Consider the following 16,642-nt stretch of genomic DNA (forward strand, 5'->3'; position numbering starts at 1 on the left):
TTCAAAACCACCAGTGAGCATCCACAAGTTGTTTTCTTTGCCTTTGCCTTGCCATAAAATACAATTGAGTCCAAAATCCTATAACAAAACTATTGAACACACTATTTACAATAAGCTGCATACAAGTAATAACTTTCTGTGAGGGAGCTTTTAGAAGTATTAAACTCTTCAGAACATCTGGTTCCTGTCACCACCAATGTGAACAATGCTGTCTTAGTTTCCTAAAAATGGATCATTTCACGTTAAAGCACTCTGAATAACTGTTAACCATTTTATTTACCATTGAATCACTTAAATCTACAGATGTGTTGAAAAATCTGTGACATTCCCCATTAAATGCAAGTCTGCTGGTGCATTAGAGGAGGTCCCTTTTGTCCATATACTCAAGCTCTATTGGTGTTGAAACTCCATCCAAATCCAACTCTCATTATGGCTGTGGTAACAAAGTAAAGGACAGTGTGACTATTAACCTGGACTCCTTCTCCCAAAATCATCTCAGTATAAAGATGATTCTTAAATAATAGAGTGAGCATCACACTGAACACTCTCTCTTACCAGTTAAGAAGATCTTAACACTTACAATGCTTTTGGGAAACAGGGCCCATGTAGTGTTTTATTGTTATGAAATGCCACCACTAGTCACATATTCTGCATTTTCTTCCATATATTTCTGATATTTTACTTTGAACAGAATTATTCCTCAGTTAATACATTTAATACACTCAACTTTGTATCAAAAATACACATTGCAGAGCTCCAGTACTTATTACACCAATAAATTACAGCAAATAAATTAGATTTACATTTAAATACTGTTAATCACTGCATCAGTGAACATTTTCACAAGCTTTTTTGTGCTGTTTTCATCTTAAAAATAGTACTGATTAACAATTTACCACATTAACTATGGCAATGAAAGTAGGTCTTACAACATTTGTACAAAAACCACTTTTGCACTTATATAAAACATCACAAATATTCTATTATCGTCTATATTGCAGTCATCTCCAAATGGGCATATTCTACATTTTGGAGATTGTGAAGATTCTCCATTAACTCTTCACTATCTCTTTATGAGAAATACAGCTGTTAAAGATTAGAAGAATCATCTTAACTATGTGGATTTAAACTGTTTTTTAAACACAAATTACTAAGTCTTTCTGTATAAATCTGAATATTATGATACTGTGATATATTGCAGTCCCAGGTCCATTTTAGTACATACCTCATAACAAAAGCTCCTAGAGGTCCTGTGTTCCCACACACATCTGTGTGGAATTCCACTGATTTTCTGCATAATTTGCTTGTTGAGAGGTAGACACAGTCATTCAGAGTGGTTTAATGTGAGTTGGCTCATTGTACAGACAGTTACAGACTCAGATTTTCTTTAGAGTGGTTGTGATAGGAACCAGGGGTCATGATGTCTAGAACTCAAATATAGCCATTTTATTTACTATCCAGAATGACAAGAGAACCTAAGAAAGCTTAAAACAGTGTCTTAGACATCATAACTATTCATAACCAACTGATTTTGTGAGGTAGCTTTTAGTGGCATTTTAACTCTTCAGATGTCTGGTTCCTATTGCCACCATTCTTTTTCTAGGATGGAGCGTTTCACATCAAACCACTGTGAATGACTTTGTTTAAATCTTAAGCATTAAATGATGTAGAAAATCGTCTTTAAAAAAAAAAGAAAAAAAAAAGTGGAACTTTTCAGTGCTATATGCTCCACACTACTCGCTTAGTCAATGATGGTCACCCAAATGCTACTCCCCTTTTCTGAGGCGTGTTTCTTATTCATGGTCACTCAGAAAGTGTTCCTGATACTGCCCCAAATCTGCTCCTTCACCCATGATTGACGGCCTACACGGCAGGTCATTCTGGTCAGAAACAGACGCGTTTTCCTTTTGGTCCATATACTGTACACTTGTATATGGTAGGGATGACGGAGTTCTTCTTGAGCTTGATATTCGTCTTCGGTGAGAGAAATCAAGCAGTCTTTGTCTTGTATCCTAGCACTCATGTAAAAAGAGTGGCTTCATATGACCTCAGTGTTTAGTCTCTTCTTCTCCAGCTCACGGGGAGGAGCAGGGGAGTGGAGAAAGCTGATCTTGCAGTCCTGCTGAGGGGAAACTAGGTGGCGCTGCTGCGTGCAGCATTGCTGGAATGAGTTTTGTTGGGAGGCTGGTGTTCTACACCGGCTGCAGGCACAGAAGGCCTGCCAGTGTCCTCGTAGCACCAGCCCAGCTGTAAGTGCCACCACAGCCAGAGTCAAGCCCCCCAGTACTAGCAGGGTTATGAGCTGCTCTTCTGTGAGTCCTGCCGCTGCATTCTGCGTCACCACCTCCTTCACGGAGATCTTCAGCAGACGCCCCTCGCCCCCACCGGCTGTAAATCCCTGTGAGTTGTTTGCTGAAGTGGGAATATTAGGCTTATTCTGGGTGACCCTGTTGACTCCACCTCCTCCTCCTCCCCATCCAAAGTTCCTATGTGGGGCTTGCGTTTGGGGCCCCTTATCCCACAATGGAACTTCACAAGTTCGGCCTGTGTAACCAGGGGGACACAAGCAGTGGAACGCAGTGATGCGGTCTATACAGCGGCCTCCATTGAGGCAGGGCTGACTGGCACAGTCATCCAAGTTGATGGTGCAGAAGCGGCCTGTGAAACCAGCGGGGCACAGGCACGAAAAGCGGTTCACTCCGTCCAGACAGGTGGCACCATTGGCGCAGGGACGCATTAGGCAGTCATCCATGTTGGTCTCGCAGCGAGGCCCCGTGAAACCAGCCAGGCATCGGCAGGAGAGTTCTGGTGCGTAGCCGCCCATATCTTCGCACAGACCACCGTTCTTACAAGGGGACCTGTGAAACATTACAATAGCACAGGTCAAGCCCATTTTAAAGGAGAATTCTACCCATTTTAAATATTTCTGCTTTAAGAAATGGTTACGATGTGAACACAGCTATTCAGACTGGTCTGATATGAAATGTTCTGTTCTAGAGAAAGTCAGACTTGTCCATATTGGTGGTGAGAGGTGTGTGTAGAGCCTCTGAAAGCTCCTCACAGAAAGTTATTACATCAAATGACGCCCTGACCACCTGAAGCATGTATAGGTTCATTTTTTGTTTTGGGAAGTAAATAAAATGGCTATATTGGTGTGCAGTTGCATTGCGACCCCTGGTTTCTATCACCACAGCTGCAAAGAAATCTTTCTCTACAGTTATCCATTTCACATTCAGTCAACAACTGAATGATGTAGAATTTTTCAGTGTAATTCCCCTTTAATTTCAGAAATCTATGTGAGTCTATAGCTGGAGTCAAATCTGGCTTTCTCCAAGCCCAACCCACTTTCAGTTCTGTTTGTTGTGGCAGGGTAAAGCATTAAAAAGTGTTTTAGCATCACCCAAGCTTTCTAATTTTAATATTTGTCTGTGTGAAAAAGATAATATAGTTGGTTAACTGTGGGAAACCAAAAACTAACTTTGGCCAAAATGAACTTAAGGCTATAGGCTTAGTATTTTAGATGATAACACTGGTGCCAGTTTTATTATCCTAAAAATAGGCAAGAGAAATCAGTAGTTTTTTGTGCTGAGTATAGCTGCCATTTTTGAAGAGCTAAACTAACACTGGAGCTGGATGCTGATGGAGGCTCATCATCTACACTGGGTATTTCCTCTTCAGTGGACGATCTGCTAACACAATAGTTTGTCAGAGAAATATCTTTTCACTGTTTCTGAGTTACGATTAGTTACGAAGAGTTGTTGGAAGAGTTCTGATGCATTGTCTTATCTTGCTGAAATATCCGACCATAGCATTTATTTTAGGTTGCTATATTTTGATAGCATAATTGACCTTATTAGAAAAGCATTAAAAGTATATGAAGGATATTTTGATAGCCTAAACCTCCATTTCAGAGGGTGAATAATAACATTAAGCTGAGTCTGTATTACATACTTGAAGTAAGGCTGAATTAAGTGGCCAAACTGTTAGAAAAACAACACTATATTAATGATATGTGCTGTGGAGTAGGACGGCTTGATGGGTGAGAACTGGTAGTGCTATTTCTGCCTTCTCAGTCACGTCCTTAACAGCGCATTCCTGGCAATGTGCTCACATTAAGGCACCCTGTCTTTTGCGGCAAATACTTATTCAAGGGTACAAATTACACCCCCTGTTGAAACATAACCTCACATTTTAGTGAACAGTTTGCCTGCTTTTTCTCTTGGTCTTTCCATGACGGAACAAAACAAATGTCTGAATAGTGATTTCAGTACTGAAGTACTCTCATCTGGAGCAGTTTACTGAATAATTGAGTACCTGTGCACACAAATATAAGGGATATTCTAGTATGTTCTTGGTGTGGGGTGATTGGACGGTAACTTACATGAGCTGTCCTTATAGCTATAGCAAGTGTGTTCTTTATTAGCAGTGACTGTTTCAGATTAATTAGACAGTTTGACTATATAAGCAAGAATTTGAACCCAGGTCAAATCTAGCTGATGAGCCCTGATCCACACCCTGTGTTGACAACATTGTAAAAACAGCAATTGCTTAAATAAACTTGTATCCAATCAAAATGAAGTTATTTATTTGTGCATGGTAGCTGCTCATGAATTGCGAGCCACTCTAATGTGAAATTTGTTCTTCCAGTAGTTCACAATGCCTCATCATTTCAGTGACTATGTGGTTTCCCTGGAAACCACTCAGTCTGTCAGTTTTAGTCCACTTGGGGAGAACAGTAGGGGCCAGGCCGCAGTCTGTTAGTATTAGCAAGCTCTTACAGGGCCAGTAATGAGCCCATTGAATTACATGATTGCTCTCCAGAGGCTGTGAATTGACCAGGCTGTTGCATTGCTTGTGCCAGTGAGCATGAGCACAGCTATTGCTGTGTTGATGCAGCGATGCAGTAGAAACAAAGAAAAGGCATTTAATGAAACACACAAGCTATTGATTTGTCAAAAATAGTTATATATATCAAAAGATGTTGTGGGATCTAATTCCTGAGTTCAGGCATTCTTTATACTTGGCCTATAGTGTCTTGAAAAACAACCACTTAGACTCTCAGTGATCTCTAGTTAAATAATGAATTGACAGATTTGTTAGTATAATGAGTTTAGATAATTTGCTTAAAACGTATTAACACTTACTTGGTTTTATGGCACGGCCCAGTCTTTAACTCGCAGTTTTTCCCATGAAAGCCTTCAGGACACAGACAGTTGTATTCTCCCGCTTCGTTTAAAGAACAGGTGGCCCCGTTCTGACACGGCTGTTCTTTTTCACATACATGAACATCTGGATGCATAAAGAGAGAAAGGAATAAACTGCATTAAGCCTCAAGTATATAGTTTCAGACTTTATCATCCACAAGGGGGTGCATTAATCTTTGTTCATGTTGATTCACGTTAATCTTCTACCTTTGTCACAGAAGCGGCCGGTCCAGCCGTCCTCGCAGGTGCACTGCCAGGGCTGGTGGCAGGAGCCATGAACGCAGCCTGGCATTCGCGCACAGTCGGCGCAGAAAGGCCCTCCCCATCCAGGGTCGCATCTGCCAAACAGTATCAGACGTCAAACTCATCAGGTTTTCCTGCTTTATGCTGATTTTACACTAGAAGCCTTCTTTGCTCCCCAGCTATTGCTATTTCACACGCAGACACAACTCATATTTCACACTGATGAAGCAAAAAACATTTTCTGACCACATTTTCTTTTAGTACTGTATGAGTTATATAGTCTGCAGATGTCTTTATTTTATTTACAAATTAAATTGACTGTATGTAGACAACATTTTAGCGTAGCTGTTAGACATTTACAGAGCTGCACTGGTGACATTCCTTCTTAATAAAAATGACCCTGACCACAAGTTTCAAAAACGTGGGAATGGGATCTTAATGCATGGTCACGAATAAGTAAAGCGGAGGAATGAGGTAATGATCATGATTTAGTAAGGTGTGAGGAACAAGAAAATGTAGTTTTACCCACAACTTAAGGCATGGAAATGAGACAATTGTGAAAGTTAAGCCATGGTAACAGAATAATTTGTTGCCTAAGGAAAAGGTGGGAACAAGATAATGAAATTCTAAGGTCAAGGTCATGACTTAGTAAAGTGTGGGAACAAGATAATTAAGTCATTAAAAGTTAATTGTGGCCATACCGTAGTAAGTTCTTAGTAACATAATTGAGTTGTCATATTTAGGTCATGGGCTTGACGTAGTAAGGCATACGAACAAAATAACTTGTGATAGGTTGTGGGTACACGTTAGAAATGCATGGGGAGAAGATAATTAAGTTGTGATAGGTTGTGGCGATGACTGGATACTGTGAACATCTAATATGCAGATATTAACCAGTAATTATATTACTGCTTGATGTTATTTCTCACTGCCTGCCGGTGCATGGTGACAAAGTAAAGACGTTTTAGAGAGAGGCAAAAGCCATTAATGCTCAGTTGTGATGGAAGATTGTTGGAAAATAAGACTTTTTTCTTTTAGAATGATATGATGAATGATGCATAATGTGACCAGGGACATGAATAAACAAGGTAAAAAAGTCAACTTTCATTTCAGGCTTAGTAGTTTAAAAGAAAGAAATTGAAGAGGATGGATTATTAGGCAACGGTTAACAATAGAGTTCTGCAGCTCAGTTTGATGCTAATGAGGCTACCAGTAATGGGCCAGGGCTGAGAGCACCTCATTTGAAGCCACTTGGGCTTAATGATCTCAGTCAGCTCCTACTGACCAAATATCCTACCCAAGATAACAGTCACTGTTTAACAGTCAGATACTGTTTTCTCTTTTGCTTATTATGTCATATATGGTCTCAAATTACTCAGTTTTCCTCCCAAAACTCGGAATGACTGACATGATTCCTACTTTGCTGTGTATTTAACTATGGTATAATTAATAGGTTTGTTTGTCTCTGCCTTAAGCCTCTGCCTTATGACACAGTAAGGGAGTAAGGGAAGCTCAACATATACAAGCAGTACACAAACTGAAACCCCATATCCGTATGTCATGGGTACCAGGCCAAATGTTTAATGATTAAGCATGAATTTGTTAAGCTGCCATGTTAAAGCCCATGTTAGTGGCCAGTCATTTGTGAAACTGGTGAGCAGAAATGAGCAGAAACTTGGCTTGTTATTCACTGACCTGCATTCACCATCTTCCGCACACTTCCCGTGGCCAAGTTCACACGAGCAGTTCACAGCAGGAGTTTGAAATGTGTCTGTAGAATAAGGAATGACAAGTTACTTTACGTCTAGAGTGATACAACATATAGTGTCTGCGTAAAGATGGCCTTTAGAAAGTGCTTTGCTTAATAATACCATTCATTCAAGCGTTTTGTGTAATATTTTATATTCAGGCATTGCAGTGTTAACTGAAAAAGACACTTGAGGCTTGGCTCAGATTGTCCACCTGAGTCCTGCTGCTTCTCTCCAAGTTGTACATGAAGAATGAATGAAGGTGAGGAATTAGGTTTTGACCACCAATGCTCCTACTTCATAGCTTGTTATTCTTTTCTGTAAGATCTAGCTTTAAGATAAGTTTAGCCAGTGAACAGTTAACAGGATGTAGCCTGGTAAATGTGTTGGTGCTGTAGGCCACTAATTCCAGGGTGATGAACCCTGACCCCTCAGTATATGTGACCGGCAGCAGGCGTGTGCATGGTGTTCCTTTTCAACAGCTTGTCTGACACTCTGCATAGTGACTGTGCAGTGAGCCAACAGCTGGCCAGCTATGAGGCTCCACACTGAGACAGCTGTGGTCAGGTGGTTAATTTGTTTTGACAAGCTACCGTCGAGAGATACTTTGGAAGAGCTCACAGAGGGCACAATCAACTCATTAGCTTCATTTCCCTCCTGGCATGAATGTTTACCTTATGGGTGTCAGTAAAAGTACAGTATTCCACACAAACCCCAGTTATGTAAGCTGACTTCTGTCCTGGACACACACTATATGTCCAAAAGTTTGTAGACACATGCTCATCAGTGTTGTTTCTCAAATCCAGGAGTATTAAAGGGCCCATATTCTGCATTTTTTTGCATTTTACTTTTTACCTCAGCTCTTTTATCTACCAAAAACATTCCTTGTAAGACAGACCTTGTATCTAACCTTTCTTTACTGATATAACTTTACTGATATGTCAATTACCTCTGTTCTGATTGGCTGCCTTGTACTGAGCCTCATTCAAAAGAAACACCTTGTAAATTCAGCATGATTGGGCAGACCTAAACTGTTGCAGGCTGAACAAGAGGATATATGTAAATGTGGTGGTTTTCGTGACATCACAAAACAATGATTCAGAAATGATTTGGACTCTTTTAACATTACTTATGTACCACGTCAAACTCTTCTTTAAAATTTTTTTCTAAAAAAATTAGGAAAATTAAGTTTTCCATTAAATGGGCCCTTTAGTAGTGAGCCAGTAACAGCCTCTACTCTTCAGGAGAAGGCTTTATGCTAGATGTTGGAACATTGCTGTTACGGTTTGATTGCATTCATCCAAAAGAGCATTAGTGAGGTCATTCACTGAAGTTGGATGATCTGTGCTGGATCTCTCCAACTCATCCCAAAGGTATTGGAAGGAGCTCTGTCACTCCAGAGAACACAGTTGCTCCACAGTTGCTCCATGTGCAGCAGCTCTAGTACTTCATATTATACAATTATACAATTTCTATGAACACCTGTTTCAGCAGTGAGTGCACTAATCACTAATTAGAAGGGCTGTCTGGATACTTTCAGACAATGTATATGAGCATTTTAGCAGGTGGTGGTATCACAGATGCTTGTTTCTGGTGTTCAGGTTGGCTGGTTGTGCTAATAATGCTATTAAGGCTACTGATAAAGGTGGCTGAAGTGTAGACTTGGTCAGAACCTTTCCTTCAGTAGGATCCTCTGGAGGACTGACAGAGGGTGGTCCAACATTAAATTTACACAAAGATCATTTGAAGCACCTTTTCAGATATGGAGTGCACTAGCAGGTGATTACCTTCAATGCAACAGCACTGAGGTAGGAGTATTTTATAATTTCATAAAAACCTTTCATAATGCAGTCTGTCAGCTGAAAGTTTTACACAGTTTTAAGTGTTCTTGTAGGAGGACGACATCCAGCCATAATACATCACAGCTCAACTGTAATTACAACTCAAAGTGACACTTGAACGAGTTTTCCCAGTTGGAAGCTGGTAATTACAGTCACCCCACCACTGCCTGACTTGAGTGGCACATTAATAGGTTGCAGTTAATTTAAATTTAATTCTGCACATATGGAAATCAGCTCAGGAGACTTGAAACATTACAAAGGGCAATGAAAGCTAATGCATTAATAGTTGTCCCGCCTTTCACGCTCTTAGATTAATCCTAAATGTAGACTAACAAAGGATTTTCAGTAATGACTCTTCCTTAGCATAGACTTGATATATGTCTGAAAAGCTGATAACACCTTAACCCTGACATATCTGTGCGATAAACTTGTAAATGCAGATGTCATATGCTATCATAAGTTGTCAGGACAGATTTTGTTCAGTAATATAACAGTGTCAGGCAGCATATTTGTAAACATTTCATGTAATAACTTTGTCAGGGAGCTTTTAGAGACATTAAACTCTTCGGACATGTGGTTCCCATCATCACCACAGTGAACAGTTTTGACTTCTTTTGTCTAGAACAGAGCAGTTGACTTATGTTTACAAATTTGGTAGAATTCCCATTACTGAATATAAACCTTAGGATGTGGTTTAAGGGTTAAGTTCCATTGGTGATTTGCATGATAATTATATGAAATGATTCACATTTCCAGGAATGACGTGGGTTGTTTTTCTGTTTTCCGTCCTTTACACATCCTGATGTGTCAGTGGGTGTGGGGTGTATATTTGAGTCTATTTGAGTCTGAAGCATGTGTGTGGTGATGGCCACGAGGGGAGCGTGTGCTGTGGTAGGACAGGAATGTGTTCATGCCGCCACCTGTACAAGCTTTGTCTCAACACCACTGGAATTCGCCATCACTCAGGACCCACCCCCCTGAGCACTTTCCAAAACCCTTGTAATCAGTCCATGTACTGAGAGCTTGTTGCATAATATGTCACACAGTTGCAGGAAGTTTTCACCCTGTGCACTTCTTCTGAATGGGTACATTTCTGGTAGTAAGTTAATAGTGTAGTACATTTTATGTGTTATGTTGATAGATAGTCTGTACGTGCAGATGCTAGTGAATGTACTAAATATACAGCTCAGGAGAACAAAAAAAACAATCTTAACTTAAAATGGAAGTTTTGAATGTGAGATGATATTGGTAGTAATTTTGGATCAGTTCTGTTGGTCCATTTATTATGGAGTTTACAAAATGTAGTTGGCAGCTCTTGTTCTTGATATAAAGATATAAACCTTTATAAGTGTTCGTGTAGGTTTATGATAGTTGTCATGACAAGCTTACATGGGCATTTTGTGTGCCTGTGTGTGTGTGTGTGTATATGTAATATATATATATATATATATATATATATATATATATATATATATATATATATATATAGATAGATAGATAGATATACACATATACATATATAGTATACACACATTGAGCTGTACAAACCTACACAAACTTGTCATGAAAACTGACAAAACCTACATAAACATTTCTAAAGGCTTACTCCCATGAGCTTTTTCACACCTGTGTCAGGAGACAGATTTTGTTCTGACAGTTTTCTGACTGTTGTTTCATAAGACGTTTTTGGGTGAGTTGGTATAGCATGTTAACAACAGACTTCACATTATAGGGACATAATGCTGATGATGGGAAATGGCCTAAATCTTACTGATGGTATCTTTTATGGTACTATACACATACTGTATATAATGAATAAATAAATAGTACATTTATATCTTTAGCTTTTCCCCTTTGTTAGTATTTAGATTTTGTTTGTACAGCAACTTATAGTCCATGAGGTAGTGCAGAGTGACAATGTCATTGTGCAGTGTCTAACTGTCGGTTTCTCTGTGCATATATCTCTTGAATCTTGAATGAATCTTGCATCTTGAAATCCACTTTAAAGGCCACAGAAGATGCTTGCATTTGTTCAGCCGACCTTACTATAACATATACTGAGCTACAAAGTCTCTCATTTCCCTTCAGAAAGCGCCACGACAACCTAATGTCAGAAAAAAAACAACACAGGTGTTACGTCAACTTCACCTTTATAACAAATGGCACCTGCTGGTATAAGTATATATACATGTTTATGTAGGCCTACATCAGCTGTCATAAAGGGCTTATGTGGGTGTTATGTAGCGTCATGAACACTGCCCTACAGGAAAGTAGTACTGATGGCAGAAGCATTTGTTTGGTCACAATGGTATTGGTGCGTTTCTTTCTCTGCACGTTGGGTGAACCATCACCACATTTCTCGTTGAGTTCTTGGATATCATTGCTATTTCTGTACCAATCTGAGAATTGGATGAGACATAATGCCATACCACTGGTGTGTAAGCTCACACTCATTCACTACGGCTGGTATGGGAGGCATTTTCCATTTAAACTGGCTCTCAGTAAAACCTGTATTCGTGGGAGTGTAGTGAACCTTGAACAATGCATGCCTGGCTCTCCCGCGCCTTCACTGCAACAGCTGAAAAGTACTAACTGTTATCTGAGAGTGTTTGAGCAACAATAGGAAGAGTAATCTCCTAAATACAGACAGCTGGGAAAGCCATGGATTAGTTCTAAACGGAGGTATGGTAACAGAACCAAACAGCCTGTGCTCACGAGGTATACTTTTTTTATGACTTAATGGACTGACTTGGGTTAGATTGTGGCTGTTTTGATAGTAAAATGCTTAAAAATACATTGTATGCACTTTTGAAATAGCATTATAATGTTTCATCGCCATAAACCCACATCCAGAATCTACAGACAAACCCAGGCAGTATGACTTTGGCAATGACAAATGAATGTGAATCAACTTTCCTGTGGAACTGAGTGACTGGTTGCAGAAAGCGTTTGCAGAAGTATCTCAGAATGTTGACAAACAGATGTGGTACATATAACTGCTTTTCTTTTTTTCCCTCTATGGCCTCGTCATCTATGCTAGCGTGTCTGCCTTTCATTCCAGCAGGACTCCACGCAAGCCAGATGAGTCAAGGCAGGGAAACCATCCTAGCCCAGTCCCACAGTGGGCCTCCATACAAGTGGCCTTATACAGTTAGCTTCACTGTAGCCAACTGGAACAACAACCTGCCAGTTGATACCGGAGCTTACTAAGTTCATGTGTCTATTTATAGGGGCTCTGCTGTTCTGTAAGACTGGAAATATTTTTGATTACAAAATTTTATCTGTTCAAATTCAGCCCTGGGAATTGTTTCAGCTGTTAACTCATGTTAATCAGATGGAGAATAGTGTCCATTTTAGCAACTATATGCTTTGAGATTACTTATTAAAGCAATAATCTTATTAGAAACTGTGCATTACAGTGATTTTATCATGACTAAGGGTGTTAGGCATGACGCAAGGTGTAAAATCACTGTAATGCACTGCCTCAAGTGGTCTATTGCTTTTATAAAACATCAGACAACACAAAATAAGATAAAATACATGATTCTCAAAAAAATCATTACTATTACCATTGATTGCAATAAACAAGAGATGTAGTTTGTAGTATGTCGTTGTTGCCCAGCAACCATGGAGCACTGAAGGAGGACAAAATTGTTAGTCTGCTGTAGTGTATTACTTTCACTTCATGAACTTTTTAATTTTTTGTCATTCAATAGTGAATATATAGCATAGCAGTGTTTGATGCAAAAACCTTTACTTTATAAGTAGTTTTCACTCACCAAAAAAAACATCACAGTGACAATGCTAATGTCCTTTAGTGCCTCTATGCAATTTCCAGTCTTCTGTTAGCATCAAGCTAATAGCATTGTACATACCTTTTTCCACACATGGGCTGGATCTTAACTGGCTTCCTGCTCCCTACATAGTGCATTATGTACTGCATCTAAACAGTGCATAATATGTCTAAGACATGGATATTTGTGATTCAGCCATGTCTGCACAATTCCACAGTGGACACATAGTGCTCTATTTGGGTATAGAAGCAGGAATTCCATAACTTATTTCAAGTTTAATGGCAGAACACTCGGTGTACACTCGGTGGGCTACCTGAGCCACATAACAGTCAAAGGTCATTCCATTAACAGCAGTTTTCAGTGGTTCTTAATGGTTCATTAATTAAGAATGAATTGAATGCTTGTAAGGCCCATATTACGCTCCTCTGTGTCTCTGCTGGATTTCTTTGTGACAAAAATGAATGTTTTCAAAAATATAGTTAATTTGTGACATGGGAAAATCCAGCTTAGACCCAGAGTTTCTAATATGGTCAAGATGCTGACTATAGAATGATAACTTCAATGGACTAATACAAAAATTGACCTTGTCTACTGTAAATTTGGCCAACAGTGAATAATGTAGCCCTCAATCTAGTTGCTGTATCTTTTCACTGATCTTTGAACTGCTATATCTCTCTTCAGCTCATTTATATTTATCATTTATTGTAAAATTGGGCAACAGTTCAAGATAAGTCTTGAATCTTCTGTTGCTACTTCCGCATTTCAAAATGTCACATGAAATGAGGGTATAACAGAGAAACTGATGCTGTGATTATTTTGTTCTTTTTGTCTGCCTGTCTGTCTGTGGCTCTTCCCTCCACCATCCTTTTGCTTGTTCCTGAGGGGTGCAGTCTCACTCGCTCACCTCTGGGGGACTGCACTCAGCAGATCTAGCCAGTAGGCTTCATGTTCGAGCCTCCATGAGCTAAATTTACTCAGGCCATGAAATCCTACCCTAGATCTCCTGCACCCCTGTGGCTGCGGCCAGCACCCTGGTGCCACTGAAACATGCAGGTTTGGTTTCCTCCATTTTGATCCCCAGACAGGCTGCGCGCCTGCCACCACTCCACACGACTCTGTGCGTGTGTCTAAGCTTCGGGAGCAGGCCGGGAAGGAGCTGGGCGCTTAATGTAGAGCCTGAGGGAGCTGTAACCAGATCCCTATGTAATTCAGGATCGTTCAGTCCTAGCATCTGCTCAGCTATTTGGATCCCTAGAAAAACATTTAGCCTGGACAACCAGGCACAGATCTGCCTTCTTATCCCCTGGATCTGACCTGACCCTAAGGTTTAGCCTAGGAGGTGCAGAAGGTACTATGGTTACCCAAGAGCTAGCGGAGCTTTTCAAAGGCTGTGTGCTAGAGACTTAGTTTCTTGACCTTTGCACTCTGACACACGTGTCGCACATCTCCAGTCATAGCATATCATGTCTTGTCCAGTCACCATAATGACCAAGGCACAGATTAATAACATTCTCTAACCAGACAGGAATTTCACAGCTGAATTCTCATGAGGCGTATCAGCCTTGAGGGAACCCCTCCACCAAATCCGCCCCACCCAGTCATAGATACTGCATTACACTCTACTGGTCATGAAAGCTGTACATCAGAGCTGAAAGTGGAGGTTGTCATTAACAGAACAACGCAATTAATACTTTGAGCAAACGCATCATTGGATCTTGTTTGAGACGTTCGTGACAAAGAAACAGATACTTATTTGGATTGTGACTTGGGATTGCCAGTCCAACAGTAATGCTTTGGACTTGTCAGTATAACATAACTCATTTCATCCATTTTGTACTGTACATATTTTATAGTCTTCGGATAAGCTTGCAGTGCACATAGTTAGTTGATGTGTTTTCATAGACAGATAGTTAGCTTGATGTGTTTTCATAGTCAGATGGTTAGCTTGATGTGTTTTTCATAGCCAGATGGTTGGTTAAAATCGGTCAGGGATATTTACCTTGGCCTTCGCAGTTAGGAATGAGCAAGACACAGCTACCCCAGAAGAGTAGGGTCAGGGTTACCCTCTGTATCATGGTGCAGGGAAATCTGAAATACAACAAGAGAATCTCGCATTAGTATTAAAGACCGTTATCACCTTGTTCATTAATTTAGGTTGTTTTCAAGAAAACCTGGATAGCAATTATCAATAAGAGTTTTATGAAGTGCCAATGTTTGTTGCCATATTAGCAAGTTCAATTTAAAGCTTTTTGGAAACAGCCATTATATGCTTAAAATACTTGGAGGAGGGTGCTAATTACAAATTGTTTTTTAATGGAATATATTCTTCTATAAAGAAAGTTCCAACATATTTCACTATAATTGTGTTTAATATTTCATTCTTAGCCATTTTGTTACATTCACCACCATTCATCATGAATTCATTTACAGGAGCCCTCCAATGTTTGCAGTCCTGTATGATCTAATGGGAGAAATAGGAAGTGGCTCCTCATGAACTGGCTTTGATTCTATCCACCCAGAGAGAATGATTCCAGTTATGCTCTCTTGGATGTCTGCATCATCCATTGAAAGCTTATGTAACACTACACAGTTGAATAGCAGGGTAAATATATTGGTGCCTAATGTATTTGCCAATGCAGCCCAGAGGAAAAATACCAGGAGCTAAAGGATTCCAAAGACATCAAATGACAACAACATAAGCATCAGTATGCAAACATATACATGTTCTGTGGGCAAGTTGAAACATCATGTGAATTGTACAGTAAATGAGTCAACAGTGTTTCAGCTCCTGGATATAATTATTGGACACACAGAATACTTGTATCTCCACCCATAAACCAATGCACAAAAATTGTCAGGAGCTCTTTCCTACTGACTCTTCAACCCCCTGAAGATCAATCCGAGGTGAAACCTGACCGTAGAATAGCTAACAGATGCTCTCTCAATAATTTAAATGACTGTTTGAATCTTTAATGGTGGACATTTACAACAGGACCACACGCCTTCTTCCCCATCTTGTTTGCCTATTGATACAACTACTTTAGATGTCTTCAAAGCAGCAGCATCTGCACCTTCTTTATAGATGGATAAACAGCAGTAGCTACATTGTGTAAGATTAGCAAGCTTGTCATTGTGAATTAGACTCAATTTTTCAAAATCTGATTTGCAGGCAACCACTTGGGGGTCAATCCTTAATCACTTATCTGGATGATGCTACTATTCAAAATGGGAATGGCAGCCCTTGGAACTGAGAGAGAATGATAGTGTATAATTTTTTCAGGACACTCTTGGCTTGAGGTTACCCTTCTGGGTAATCTCTCAATTACCATCCATAGGTTCTGGTCCAGGTGATGATGCTTTGGCCGCTGAGCTCCTGCTGCCCACTTTGGTTGCTCTCTTGCCTGCTGAACGGAGCTGTTAATAAAAGCAACTTGGGAAATGCTTTGAGCTTGAAACCTGAGAAGAGATTTATTTCCATAACTAGAGGCTTTTCTCATGTCATTGTAGATAGCTAACATCTATTGTCCTTGATGCTAGAGATGCCATGTCAATTATCAGTTCGACTTTCTACCCCATCTCTCATCGAGCCACCTGGCAGTGAAAATAAACAAGCTATATTTATCCGTTCTTGTCATTTTCACAGCTCAATCGCTCAGCCATTGATTATGCCAGGTGCTATACTTAGCTGTGTGTAATCAGCCTGTGCTAGTTTGTAGGATGCCGAAAATGAAGTGAGAGTATCCGTTTTGGCAGTTGTCCCTTTTTTCATTGTTAAAGACACAGAGGGCCCAAATGGGGATTTCACCTCTCTA

At 39.9% G+C, this 16,642-nt stretch overlaps 1 protein-coding gene across 4 annotated transcripts in view; it reads right to left on the minus strand.

Moving 5' to 3' along the window:
- Window positions 1-257: 257 nt before the first annotated feature.
- Window positions 258-16,642, minus strand: part of dlk2 (delta-like 2 homolog (Drosophila)) — a 37,126-nt gene continuing 20,741 nt past the window's right edge. For 3 of the 4 annotated variants that reach the window (XM_017690664.2, XM_017690666.2, XM_017690665.2), the window contains exons 2-6: window positions 14,830-14,918; window positions 7,143-7,218; window positions 5,412-5,542; window positions 5,145-5,289; window positions 258-2,858 (exon numbers count right to left, since the gene is read on the minus strand). In XM_017690664.2, the coding sequence (XP_017546153.1) occupies window positions 2,039-2,858; window positions 5,145-5,289; window positions 5,412-5,542; window positions 7,143-7,218; window positions 14,830-14,918 (1,261 nt within the window). In that variant the 3' untranslated portion in view covers window positions 258-2,038. Of the gene's footprint in view, window positions 2,859-5,144; window positions 5,290-5,411; window positions 5,543-7,142; window positions 7,219-14,829; window positions 14,919-16,156; window positions 16,190-16,642 lie in introns of those variants that run through there. The other variant, XM_017690668.2, reaches the window with a different exon arrangement.

Source organism: Pygocentrus nattereri, chromosome 5 (assembly GCF_015220715.1).
Source record: "Pygocentrus nattereri isolate fPygNat1 chromosome 5, fPygNat1.pri, whole genome shotgun sequence".
Classification (NCBI taxonomy): domain Eukaryota; kingdom Metazoa; phylum Chordata; class Actinopteri; order Characiformes; family Serrasalmidae; genus Pygocentrus; species Pygocentrus nattereri.